Source organism: Carassius gibelio, chromosome B15 (genome assembly GCF_023724105.1).
Source record: "Carassius gibelio isolate Cgi1373 ecotype wild population from Czech Republic chromosome B15, carGib1.2-hapl.c, whole genome shotgun sequence".
Lineage (NCBI taxonomy): Eukaryota > Metazoa > Chordata > Actinopteri > Cypriniformes > Cyprinidae > Carassius > Carassius gibelio.
This window is the reverse complement of record NC_068410.1, coordinates 12,515,328-12,528,141: the sequence shown is the minus strand read 5'-3', so window position 1 is coordinate 12,528,141 and position 12,814 is coordinate 12,515,328. Positions and strand designations below refer to the sequence as shown.

General features: G+C 35.5%; 1 protein-coding gene across 1 annotated transcript; it reads right to left on the bottom strand.

Moving 5' to 3' along the window:
- Nucleotides 1-886: 886 nt before the first annotated feature.
- trarg1a (trafficking regulator of GLUT4 (SLC2A4) 1a) lies at nt 887-12,575 on the bottom strand. The gene is made up of 3 exons (XM_052576045.1): nt 11,565-12,575; nt 3,200-3,326; nt 887-2,612 (listed from the first exon to the last, which is right to left on the bottom strand). The coding sequence occupies exons 1-3, from the start codon at nt 11,940-11,942 to the stop codon at nt 2,602-2,604; spliced, it is 516 nt and encodes a 171-aa protein (XP_052432005.1). The 5' UTR covers nt 11,943-12,575; the 3' UTR covers nt 887-2,601.
- Nucleotides 12,576-12,814: the final 239 nt, after the last annotated feature.

Genomic DNA, 12,814 nt, shown 5'->3' with positions numbered 1-12,814 from the left:
ACCTGATAAAATATTATAGAATATGGCATGCATATAGATAAAACTATATAAATTATAAAATTGTTAATGGAGATTTTAATTTACATGACTTAAAAATTAAATATCTTGATTTTTGTTTAGCTGCTTTTTTATTATTATTATTATTATTAATGTTTGTTTTATCTTGCTTGAAGTCATTGTAAGTCATCTTGAGTGTGCCTCGGCCCCTGGTTGAGAACCATTGTTTTACATCACAAATATCCATGTCAGGGATTCTTAGTCAGTAATATGTCACATTTGTGAGATTGTGATAGAAAAGCCAATGCAGAATTACATTAATATGTATATGTATAAATGGACCGAAAAACATGTGCAGTTCATTATATTTTGAAAGGTTTAATTTCTTTTAAAATCTCATGGTCAACTTCAGGCAAATCATTTAGCTTCTTGGGGTTCAGCTGACCAAAAGCTCTATGTTTTTGTCATTGTTTCTTCTCCTTGCAAAATAAAACCATTTTGGATTGTGAAGCTAGATGACTAATAATGGCACTTTAGTGTGGCTAGATTTGTGAGTACTTAAACACTTTGTGTCACTGAGTGAGAGAAGGCTGTTAGTGCTGAGTGCTGGGATTGAGGATGGGCAGAGGGCCCTACTTAGAGACCAGAGAACCAGGGAAGTGCAAAATCAGCCAGTAGATCTTGTGCCATTTCCTTAGCCATGCATTATTTACAACCGCAATAGTCAGTAACATGAAAAAGAAGCTTGTGTATATGTGCTTTAAAGGCTGTTGGCTAGCTGTGTTTCTTTGTGTAGTATCCCTAACATTTTGCTTTTTGCTAATGCAATAATTTGCTTGCTTTTGTTTCTCTGCTACTGTGCTATACACGATCAATAACCGCAAGCAAGTTGTGGACCATGCATGTTAATCTTTATTTCACACTTGCAAAGGTACACAGTAACCTAACATAGAAAACAGATATACAAGTGAAGCAAGAATGTAAAGTACATAATAAATCACAGTTTTAAGACACATAGCAGCATTTTTGCATCTCATTCATAATAGCATAATGGGTTTTATGAACAACACAGTAACATAATTGCTTATAATGAACAGAAGAGTTATGGGAAGCACAAAACAGTACACCAATGCCTATAAATGAAACCTTCATCTTAGGTGTTTAGGTACTAAACGTTTATTTTTAGGAGATTATACATGAAAGTATACTTTTAGCATACAAAAGTACTAACAGGACATGAGAATATTGTTGAAAAGTAAATGATAAAGTGCATTGAAATCTATGACATGGCAGTAAAATACTTAATTCAGTATGAATGAAGCATGAAAATATACATTTCATCTTAATCCTCACTCGGTGTAACTAGCCAGAGAAGTGCTGTTATGTATCTGTACCGCTGATTGTGTAATTTTCTCGAATTGATATCAACAGGTTGAAGAATTAACAATCACAGAGATGCAATAAACACTGTGAGATGTGTCAAAGCAAAGTCCCTTACACACAAGATCATTCTAGGTGAAGATAAAAAATGTTCCACCCACGGCATGCCTAAATATTTCTATAAATATGTTGATATATATCTCATATTAATAAGGGATAAGTCGGGAGATTTATGACAAGGAAACTGGTATTCTGTCCTGGAAAGAACCCCAGGGTAAAGATGAATAGTCCTCCTGATTTATTTAGCGTACTGTTATAAAGGTCTTGGCACAGAATGGTGCTTGCCGTTGCATGCCTTTTGATGAATGTCCATGCTCCAGCAGTTTTCTGTCAGAAGAAGAGAGGGCTGGCATGCGTAACGTTTCAGTCTTACCCCTCTTAGAGAATCTATGCTAGTATGGGATGTGTAGTGGAGCCTCATGGTTAAAGGCAGAGCTCTCCTTGAACTTTGTGCCATTGAAATAATATAGCATTTGATACTCTGGAAAATGATGTACATTCCCATCTTTAAATAGCCACTACTCTAACAAATAAAAAAAAAAACAAAGTAGTGAAAAATGCTGACAGTTATTCACATACAGGTTCAGGCATGCATGTGGTCATTTTGATCTTTTTTTTTTTATAATCAAAATATACAAAATAAAAATGAAATCTCTAACAGACTTGTCATCCCTAGTTCATTCCCATCACTTAAGCTCCACATATAAATATTTTTATAAAACTTACATCATTGGTTATGTTGCAAATATCTCTGTGCATAATTTTCAAATGCAAGATCAACCAGGAATAATATAAGTTTGAAATGCAGCTTGACGGGCATAGCCATGTTTTCAAAGACGATCTTTGAGGAAAAAAAAGTCCCCTTGTCCTTTGTGTCATCCTCAGATGAGTTCTTTCCATAACAGCAATGTTTCTCATTTACATAATGCAAGGCATTACTGTTCTTTTTAACATATGGGAGTTTTTTCACTGAGCATGCTAATCTACTCCATGCATTTTTGCTACTTAATCAGATCTTATTTTGCTGCTACAGTCCTAGTTTCTTTTTATCTTATGTGGCATTATTGTTAAGAGAGAGATCTTATTTTTACTTTACATCATAGGTGGGGTTTTATTTTGTTTGGAGTAGTGCTGTAGATGGGTTTCTCGTTCTTACTATGTCTCCTATCCAATTACTGAGGACAGAGCAGAAAAAAAGAGCATATGAATCATAACAGCAGCACTGAGTATGGAAATACATGCAACTTACCAAATATAATATTATCAACTATAGTATGTGAAACGTTCCATCATTTTGGCCCAGAAACTAATTTAGTCTCTTAATCAATTTCTGTGACAATTACGTTTCTGCTTGTCAAAATATCATAACATTGTCATCAAAAGTCATAACTTGTTTTTAAGAAAATCTTCTTAAAAGTATCTTCAGACATTTTTGCTGGTTTAAAATGAATTTACTTTTTCCAAATATCAGTTTTTTGGGAAACTTAAATAGAACTGTTTTCAATGTTAATCAAAAGAAATGTCTTTTGGTCAGTAAATCAGCATGTTACAATACAGCAGCAAGTCATACCACATAATATTTAATTATTATATAATTTGAAAGCTAAGTCCTTATTTGATCAAAAAAAACACTAACACTCAAAATTCAAGTGTTTAGCTCATAATTGTGTCATTAAGTTTGACTCCAAATAATAAAGCGTGTCACATCTATATTGTCTAATAGTGGCTAGATGATGAAATAAATGCTTGTAATGCAACATACCTGCAACGACCACATAGATTATGATGCTAAGGAGGCCCACGATGATGGCCACACAGCTAAGCAGGCGAGCCAAGCGTCCCAATCGTCTTGCCCCATCCATGTCCCCCTGCTGTAGACTGTTTCTGGACTGTAAAAAGAGAGTGTGTCACAATTCTCATTACAAATATATGCAGTATGACATGTTATACTGTGAATTGTTCAAGTGATTTGGATACAGGATGAGGTGAACTAATAAGTGCGTTTCCTTATTAGTGCAGCCCTATGCCACAGCCACCCATTAGACGGTCAGTGTACCCTAGGGAAAGCCTCTCCAGTAGACTGCATTAAAGTAATCAATACTGAGCAATATTTTGTGCAGGAAAAAGCCTCTGACACAGTGGCCAACCAATCTCCCGCCACTCAAATGCTAATTCCATTCTCCATCTTGTCGGCGTGGATTTTCGTCTTGTGAGGTGACGTAATCTCATTATCATGAAAGAAAGTCCAGAGTCTTGGGAGTGATGCCGCTGTCCAAGGTGCTGAATGGACTTTGATCAGATTCCCGAAGCCCTAAGTAGATCTAAGTAGAAGTAAGATGTACTTAATCTGTACGGCACGATTCCCAAAAGCATTTCTAAGTATGGTGTACTTTAGAGAGTGCGAGCCTCAGAACTTGTGCAAACATTCTTCTTTTTTTCAAAGACGAAGTGAAATTATATTGATGCAAGTTTTTAAAGTGGACATCTGATTCCCATTTTCCACAAATTGATATAATTCTGTATGTCTGCAACATATTTTGGTCAAGATTTCTCAATGGTCCTGTAAACCAGCTCTGTACACGGCATGTCCCTTTAAATGTTACATTTCTGCTCACCACCATCCTCTGTGAATCTGATGTCAAGGGAAAATTAAAGACTTTTAAATCCAACTACAAAACACCTGTATATGAATTGACTTTTGCCATTTGTAGGGTGGTTGTGTCCACACGACACATTTATATGCAAACACCATGTAAAAGTGAATTTTGTCTCCGATGTCCCCTTCGGTGTTTGACTTTGTTGAATAAACCGTGCAAAGCACACTTCAAATCAAAACACAGCATTGTTTATATGAATCTCTTTTTAACTAACTAATTCCAGACAGTCAAGATGGATCATATATTATAGTCTAAATTAGATCATTCTGGAAATACCCAATTAGATTTTCTACACTTCATTTTTTTTGTGGATAATGTGGAAGTGATTTGGTTTCTCTAAAATGTGAGCTAACATTTATTTTTTTAATCACCATGTCAGGGAGTAGACCTGAATGTACCTGTCAAGCAGTGAGTTAAACACTCTTTTTTAACACATTTATGTCAGTATTATCAAACTAGTTTTGTGGTGAGGCTTTACTTTACCTTTTTTTGTGTGCACAATCTATTTATGATGATAGGAAATATTTAAAAGACTCCAAGCTTTATGTAGATAGTGCTGGGGGAAAAAAATTATATAAACCGAAGGTACTGGCAATAGGGAAAAAAAAAAAAAGCAAAACATAATGTGGCCCAGAAATCCTTAAAGTTATATAATGTTATACGAACAGTACTAAACAAACACAGTGGGAAGCCACCTTTTCATTCATCCATGATGAATGAACACCAAATTCTGAAAGGCCGACTGTGGAACCATTATACTCTTAATCATGTCTTCAGCGTTCACTTAGAGCATTTGGTAGGACAATAGCAGATAGGATTTCAGCTCTATCAAACTGGTTTTGTTGGGAGAAACTGAATCACTTCCCCCATCACGTACGCTGAATCTTCCCTCACCCACAGCTTCCTCAATATCACACTGCATTTACCTGTTGCCTTTAGAGCCACAGTATTCAGTTCTGCTCCTACCACTTACAGAATCTGAATCAAAACAATACTGAGAAAGTTTATCAGAAAATGTAATTTTATAATTAGACATAACAGACAATATTTAAATAAATCAGATATACAGCACTGCTGTGGCTGTGTGATTTTATTTTTTCATGTTTTTGAGGTCAAGCATCTTTTATGCTCTATAAGGCTCATTAATTTGATGAAAAACAGTAATGTTGTGAAATATTACAATTTAAATTATTATTTTTTTTTATAAAAGTTATTCCTGTGATAGTAATGCTGAATTTTCAGCAGCCTTTACTCCAGTCTTCTGTGTCACATGATCCTTCAGAAATCATTCTAATACACAGATTCTATGCACAAGAAACGTTAATAATTATTATTATTGGTGAAAACATTTCCAAGGAAAAGCACTTATTTGTAATATTTTTTTATAACATGTCTTTTATATATATATATATCACTTTAATACATCCATCCTAAATAAAAGCATTTAAAAAAAAAAAAGTGTTTATGCCAAACTTTTGAAAGGTAGTAAATACACAAACAGAAATGCCTTTTAATATTACATCGTTGAGCATCAAGGACAGTTTGAATGAATTCTCACTCTTGCAATAATGACATTAAGATCCTTGTCTTGTGGAATGTACTTTATTATCAGTTTTGTGTATGTAGATTATCATATGGCACTTTAAGCCAGGACCTGTACCCTTCCCTATATGTTAGCCTGCCCATCTGCTCTCAGTTCAAATACTGCAGACTGGCTCTGACATCCTAGCAGGGGTATAAGATGTGGCTGGAGCAGCACAACATTATTGATTCCCAAGTCTAATCACTGCAAAAAGCTGTATCAGCGCTTTCGATCAGAAAGAGTTCTTTGAAGATACCGTGTAGTAAAGTGGCATCTGTCGTCCTTGCATTTCAATCTCTTTGATTTAGCATGATGACAGTGCAGTATGTGTTGTGATGCAGCCATGCAAATGGCTTCTGGCTCTGTGTTTTGAGATGCATTTTGCCTGACTGCGGTTTGGAGAATGCTCAGAAACTCCAGTGGATTGTAATGGGCTGTGTGCGGCTTTTCCGAGTAGAGAAGGGGTGTGTCCCGTGACACGGCAAATGGATAACACTGATTTCCCCAGGAGCTTTGGCCTGTAATATATTTCTTTTGAACTGAAAAGTCTTTGGCAATTCTTCTGGGCAGATTCGATGACCCCGTTTTCTCCTCACTTTCTCTCTTTCATTGTATGTCACAAAAACGCACAAGAACGTTCCCCTCCCCCTCTAAACATCTCCTGCTGCAGCCTGGGAGTGAACAGGAGCTCTTAGCTTTCCCTCACAAGCTTCAGCCATTAATTATAAACAGCCATGCCCGCCCGCGGCTGTGGAGCAATGACTGTAGAAAACCTGCACAATGGTGCACAGCGAACACCAGTTTTGTTTTAAGTCCAAAATAAATTTATTTTCAACACAGAAGCAATATTGTAATATTTTAGTTTTAATTTGACTAGACATAGTAATAGACCACATTCAAGTGTAATAAATATTTGTTTAAAACAGCAACTATAATTATTAATAGGATCTTTCTTATAAATTTAGATTAGCTTTGGCAATAACTAATAATCTCTTAGTCCACCCAAAAATTAAAAGTCTGTCATCATTTACTTACCCATAAGTTGTTCCCAACCTCATTTCTACTGTTGAATATGATATTTTAAAGAATGTTGGTAACCAAACTGTTGCTGGACGCCATTGACTTCCATAGTATTGAAGTAAGTCAATGGCGTCCAGCAACAGTTTGGTTACATTCTTCAAAATATCTTCTTTTTTTTTTTCTTATGTTTAAAAAAATGTTTAATATAATGATTAAATTTTTTTTTAAATCACATTTTAAAATGAATGTTTTTATATATACATTTATATTGCACATTAAAATGTTGTGATCTCTAAATTCACTTGTAGCATTTATAACGATTTGTTTTAGTTTCTAATGTCTTATTTTTTTATTATTTCAACAAAATGCTGACCTATAGTGTACAGTCGTACAAATAAAAGTTTCAAAAAGAGCTTTTCACCATAGAAGTACTATTTTTGGCTCTCCAAAGAACTTTTTTTTAGTTCTTAGTGTGAAGAAAATTGTTTACTACAATGAACCTTGTGTGCAATGCATGTGCATAGATATAGATCCAAATAATGAACATTTATTTAGAATTTATTGTGGAGTTTTTAAATCTGCCATTTATCGGGATATCTGAATTAACTTTTTTTTTTTTTAATGATATAACTGTCATTTTGTTAATATCTTTGATTGTCTAAGTGTTTATTTATATTTATTTGTCTCCAGCCTCTCTATTTAGCCTGTGGAAATCAAGCTTTTGTTGTCAGTGCATGAGCTGGTACACATGAAACACGATCTCACCGGCTGTTTGCTTTCATAATGTAATGTTTCACTCAGCATTGTGAGAACATGATGACACCATATTACAGTATGGGGCTTGTTTGAAAAAACAAGCAGCAAGCTGCTTAATGCATCATAGCTATTCTATATGAGCTTTTTGTAAAGCTGGAGAACCAGAAAATGGCAGCCCACTGCAGTCTCAAATTACTGTTATAGTGTAACAGACACAGAAACAAAACCATTCAGCATCTCTGCTTGCCATATTTCACCAGCAGAAGCTGCAGCATATGCAGTAGCTGCTTTACTGGTCCTCACACTGCACTGAGATTGGCCAATAAAATCCACCCCACCTCCCCATGCCAAGCCAAATGACTCCTTTCCGCTTGCATGAGCTTCAGCTTTCCACAACATCTTATTTTCCACTGTACTGCCTCTGTAAGCTCATTGATTTCCGAGTTCCTGATGCATGCCTACAGTGCAAAATCTTGAATGCTGTCGGTTACAATTGTTTTCTAGATCTCATGGAGTCTGTGGCTATTGGAGCATGCATCTGGAATCATCCTAATGGGAATTTTCATTTAGCCCTCCCACACAAAAACAAAATCTTTCTGTAGCATCCCCTTTTTCCTTTTCTTTGTTGTTATTGTTTTGTTTTTTAGACTTCCTCTTGTGACCAGTGGAGGCCACTAAAGTTGCATCCCTAATGACGCACTATGTATTTATGCACTATGTACTCAACTGTGTGGTATATGAATTTTATAAGGTTATTTTGTCATTTATGATAAGATTCTGAGAGCCCCTCCCCCTCTGCTATGTAATTAAAGTTGCGATAGTTGACTGCATGAAAAATTCCACACTTCATTTTTTTTCAGCTAATAAAGTGCATCATATGGTTAATTAAAATTAACTTTTTCTTTTTAGTCATTGTCAGTGTGAATGGTATAGTATAAGTACACAATTTAGTATTTTTTTAATCTTTGTACTCTTATTTTTTAAAGTGTTTTAATACCCTTTGGTTTCAAGAATTTGTTTTTGTTTTGTTTTTTTCTTGAGGGATGTTGGAATTGAGCACCTTATTCAGACAGGAACAATTGATAACTTTGCAATATTGAATATTGATGAAGCCACATTAATGAAAATGTGTGTTGCGAATTCAAATTAGATTACTGTGTTGTCTATTTTTGTTGTGCTCATCTCAGAAATTCTTAGTTAATAGTACACTATGAAAATAAGTAAAAAAAATAGGGCACAATGTACTGTATTCTGAATTTTTTACTAGTGCGGTCAAACGATTAATCGCGATTAATCGCATCCATGCAAGTTTTTGTTTACATAATATACTGTATGTGTGTACTGTGTATATTTATTATGTATACATAAATACACACACATGCATGTATGTATTTACGAAAAATATGCTTTTTATTCATTTAAAATATTTATATATAATATAAATGATATTAATATAAATCTATACATGGAATATTTTCAAAATATGTTATATATACAGTATACACACACATATATTATGTAAACAAATACTTTTATTTTTGATGTGATTAATCGCGATTAATCATTTGACGACACACATTTTTACCAGTATTTTACCTGCATTGGGTTGTGTTTTATAAGTATGTCCTGTGTAATGAGCTGCCAGAGCTTATTTTATTTTACTAATTTATTTTTTAAAGTGTAGCATTAATGTGAAATACTATGTCATGAATATTTTTTTATATTTAACTGCATACTTTTCACTTTTGAAATGCCAATGTTAATGTTTTAACTTCCCAAACAAGATATATGATAACATGCCTCTGTGTTTCACTCACTCTTCTAAGTGGCTTGTTGTTGTATTGTAGCTGTTTTAAATTTACATAAGCCTTATAATAAATAAATAAATAAAGAAAATTCTGAATTTTATACAGCAGATATGCAATATGTAATAGTGTTACATCTATAAATTGTCTTTAGAATAATTTTGAATGTAGTTCTAGTTAAAGCCTAACCCAAATAAGAGTTCTGATCCAAATTCTAATAGAAATCCAGTACACATTCCATTTGGATTATTTTATTTTATTTTTGACTGATCAAAAGGGTTAAGAGTTATGACCTAAAATGAGGGGTCCTTACAGCAGGTTAGAAGGCTAAATTGATCTGTCTTGCCCTCTGTTGAATAGTCAGGCAGCTATAGTTTCAGATGTCTCTCTGTTGGCATGGATGAAAGGGTTATTTGAATTTGTGTGGACAAACAAGGCTGGGAGAAACTATTTGCATGAGTGTGGTCAGAAGTACAGGTGTTTGCAGTGGAATATTGGTAGCTTTCAATGCAACTTCGAAAACTTGACCTAGATCAGGTTCATGAGGAGCATCTCGGACTCTTAATTATTCAGTCTGTCTTAACACAAAGGCTCTGTGAAGGGCGTCAAGTCGGATGGCTTTTGATAGGAGCACAGCAGGGATCAAACTGTAATCTGTACTGTAAATCTCTATAGACTTTGATATTTGAAAAAAAAAACTGGAGCACATTTGTATGGCGCCTTTCCACTGACTAATTTGTGTTTCTCCAATAGTGCATGTCCAACTGAAACACTCAGAAAGTTGTTATGAGCACCGAGCACACAATGGTTCAAAATTCACTTAAGGCTGAATTTGACAGTGTCTTATTAAATTTACTGAAATTATGAGTTTAAAAGCTGCTCTCCTATGACTCAGCTGGAAAGTCTTATTTGTATCCTGCTGAGGTTATGTGCTGCTGAGTCGCTGTTCTTTCAGTATAAAATAAAGTGAACAAAAGCACTCATCTCTGATTAGAAAAACGGTGCATACTTTTATCTGCTAACAAGGGTATCTTTTCGAGAGGGACAAAAAAAGAAATGCCGCCCTACATCTATTAAATGCAGGATCGTGCTAAATAGTTCCTTTCTAGACATATCATGAACCCCATATCTTGTACATCTTCATTAATAAATGGTACCAAACCCAACATATGTACACTTTTACTTTCTCAACCTCTAAGTTACATGGATAAAAATAAAGATGTTATTTGGTATTTTGGGGATAGATAATTGTATTTGTATCTATGCTTTGGAATAATGTTTGCCTTGGCAACCTCAACTGTATGAACCTAAAGCCTGTTCAAAAATAAAGCTTTCAATCAAAATAAGCTTGCTTTTTAAGAACACTTTGCACCATATTTATGCTTTCTAATTGACTGTTTTGCTCCAACGTCCCTAGAGTTTGTGCTGTGTAGGTGCTTGATGCATGGTGGAGGTAGTCTGCACCAATTTTCTGGCAAATAGCTCCCCAGCACACAGTCAGGTCCATTTACTGCGCGCATATGCAGGGCTGTAAATCACACTTGTCAGTGGCTCTGTGCTCTGCTCTCTCAATGCAGCTACTGTGATTTTGCATATGATTTGCAAGTGTATGGCAAGTCATTTGAGCAATTATGCTCAGTAGTATTAATTTAAAACAAAACTAGTACTATTCAAAATGTTTCTAATTTATTATATAACTATCCCAGTATCTATTTCAGTTTTGCTTATGTTTATTAGTACCTGGATAGTATTTTTAATACTCTCTGTAGCTCCCTATGATTGCCTTTTACCATATATAAATTAGTTTTAATCATTAAATTTTAAAAACATATATATACACCAAAGTAGTAAGTATTATATAAATTCTAGTAAAAAAAAATAGAATACACAATAGTCTCTAACAAAGTAGTTTGTACTAAAGAAAACTGGGGAAATTTTAGTAACTATTTGCACAAGTTAGTTCTGAATAAGTGACTAACCGATGCAGGAACGATTTACTGTTACCAGTAAATCTGGAAAAATATACTCAACTAGTGACTAAAGACTTCCTCGTTAATTCGACTTTAAAGTAGCCTACTAGTAACAGTAGTTTTAAGGAATAGTCTACCTGTACGCGGCTTGACATACAACAGATAGACACTGTTTATTGACATAAAAGAGATTTGTGTTGTTTGTTCAAGTAGCTACTTTCTGCACAATTTCGTGCCGTATTACAGAAATATTTATCAGTGTGGTAGGCTACTGCTGGTCAGACTTAGGAAACAACACCCAGACTTTAATTATTTCAATTATAACTTTGACACTCACCATAATTGAATAGACCAATGCAACGATGCTTAGTGGCCACACTGGACAAAAGCAGGATAAAATGACCAGTATGAGGTAGTCTTTGGGTTTCTCTTGGGCGGCATTAACGAACGATGGAGCGCGGCTCAGGTCAACTCTGGACGAGGAGAGAGGAGCCGTCCCGAGCTGTCCCACTGATCCGGCTCTCAGCGACAGACTGTGGCCGTTCTGATCCCCGTCGAGACCCTTGTCTCCCCCGACACTGACCGCGAAGGAGCTGGAGGTTTTCATCCCGGTGGGCTCGGTGGTCACGATGAGTTTCTCGGTCTCGGCTGGTAGCGCTCCACCGCTCTCCCCCAGATTCGATTTCACAAACTCCGAATCTGTGTTTATTGCCATTGTGGAAATCCAAAGTTAATGTTTCTGAAACAAGAAAAAACAAATCCTTTTGGCGAATGTGAAATATTATCAAAGTTGTCACGCGACACTAGTTTCCCATTGTTTACGTTTTTTCTCTCAAATTAAAATAGCGCGTTGATTGTATTCATAAGGTTAATATGACTTTAAACGTCGAATTAATGAGTCCAGGTTTTTTTTCTCTCGCAATTTTTTTTTTCTAGTAATTAAAACAAGTCAAAGAGGCGTAGTGATTTTATCCTCCCATGTCATCCTCTCTCTCTCTCTCTCTCTCTCTCTCTCTCTCTCTCTCTCTCTCTCTCTCTCTCTCTCTCTCTCTCTCCGTGATCGTGTTTAATGGATTCAGTTCAGTCCAGATCGGAAGACAATCTCTTCTGCCCACACACTCAACTAAACCACAGAGACGCGACTCATCTGGACTTCAGCATTTCCACAGCAGCATTACCCAGACGTCTTAAAAGGCGTAGAAAAATGAGTTTTCTCTTGTTAAAGATGAAAAAGCAGGTGCCTTTGTGATATTGCAGCAGAAGAACAGAAGGTTAAAGTGGTTGCACAGCAGCAGTGAGTGTAGTGATGTTCCTCTCTCACCTCCTGTGCATTAATGATGGAGGTGTGCTGGTCCTGCAGGACTTTCTATGTAATACTCCCAATGTTCTTCCTCCGGGGGATGCTGCAATACTGTACCTCCAGGAGTATTTGCCAGCCATTTTATACTATAAACAAGCACTACTTATATTTTCTTATTATTTGGTTACTCATCCAATTAGTCAAAGATTGAAGTGTTTAGAAGGAGGATACACAGAAAGAGAAAGAGAAAGTAGCCCATATATTTTGCTGAATAAAAGTAGGATGTT

Coding starts and splice junctions, on each gene's coding strand:
- trarg1a (XM_052576045.1), bottom strand. CDS start 11,942: ATGGCAATAAACACAGATTCGGAGTTTGTGAAATCGAATCTGGGGGAG. Junction 3,327..11,564: donor CATTGGTCTATTCAATTATG/GTGAGTGTCAAA, acceptor CTCTTTTTACAG/TCCAGAAACAGTCTACAGCA.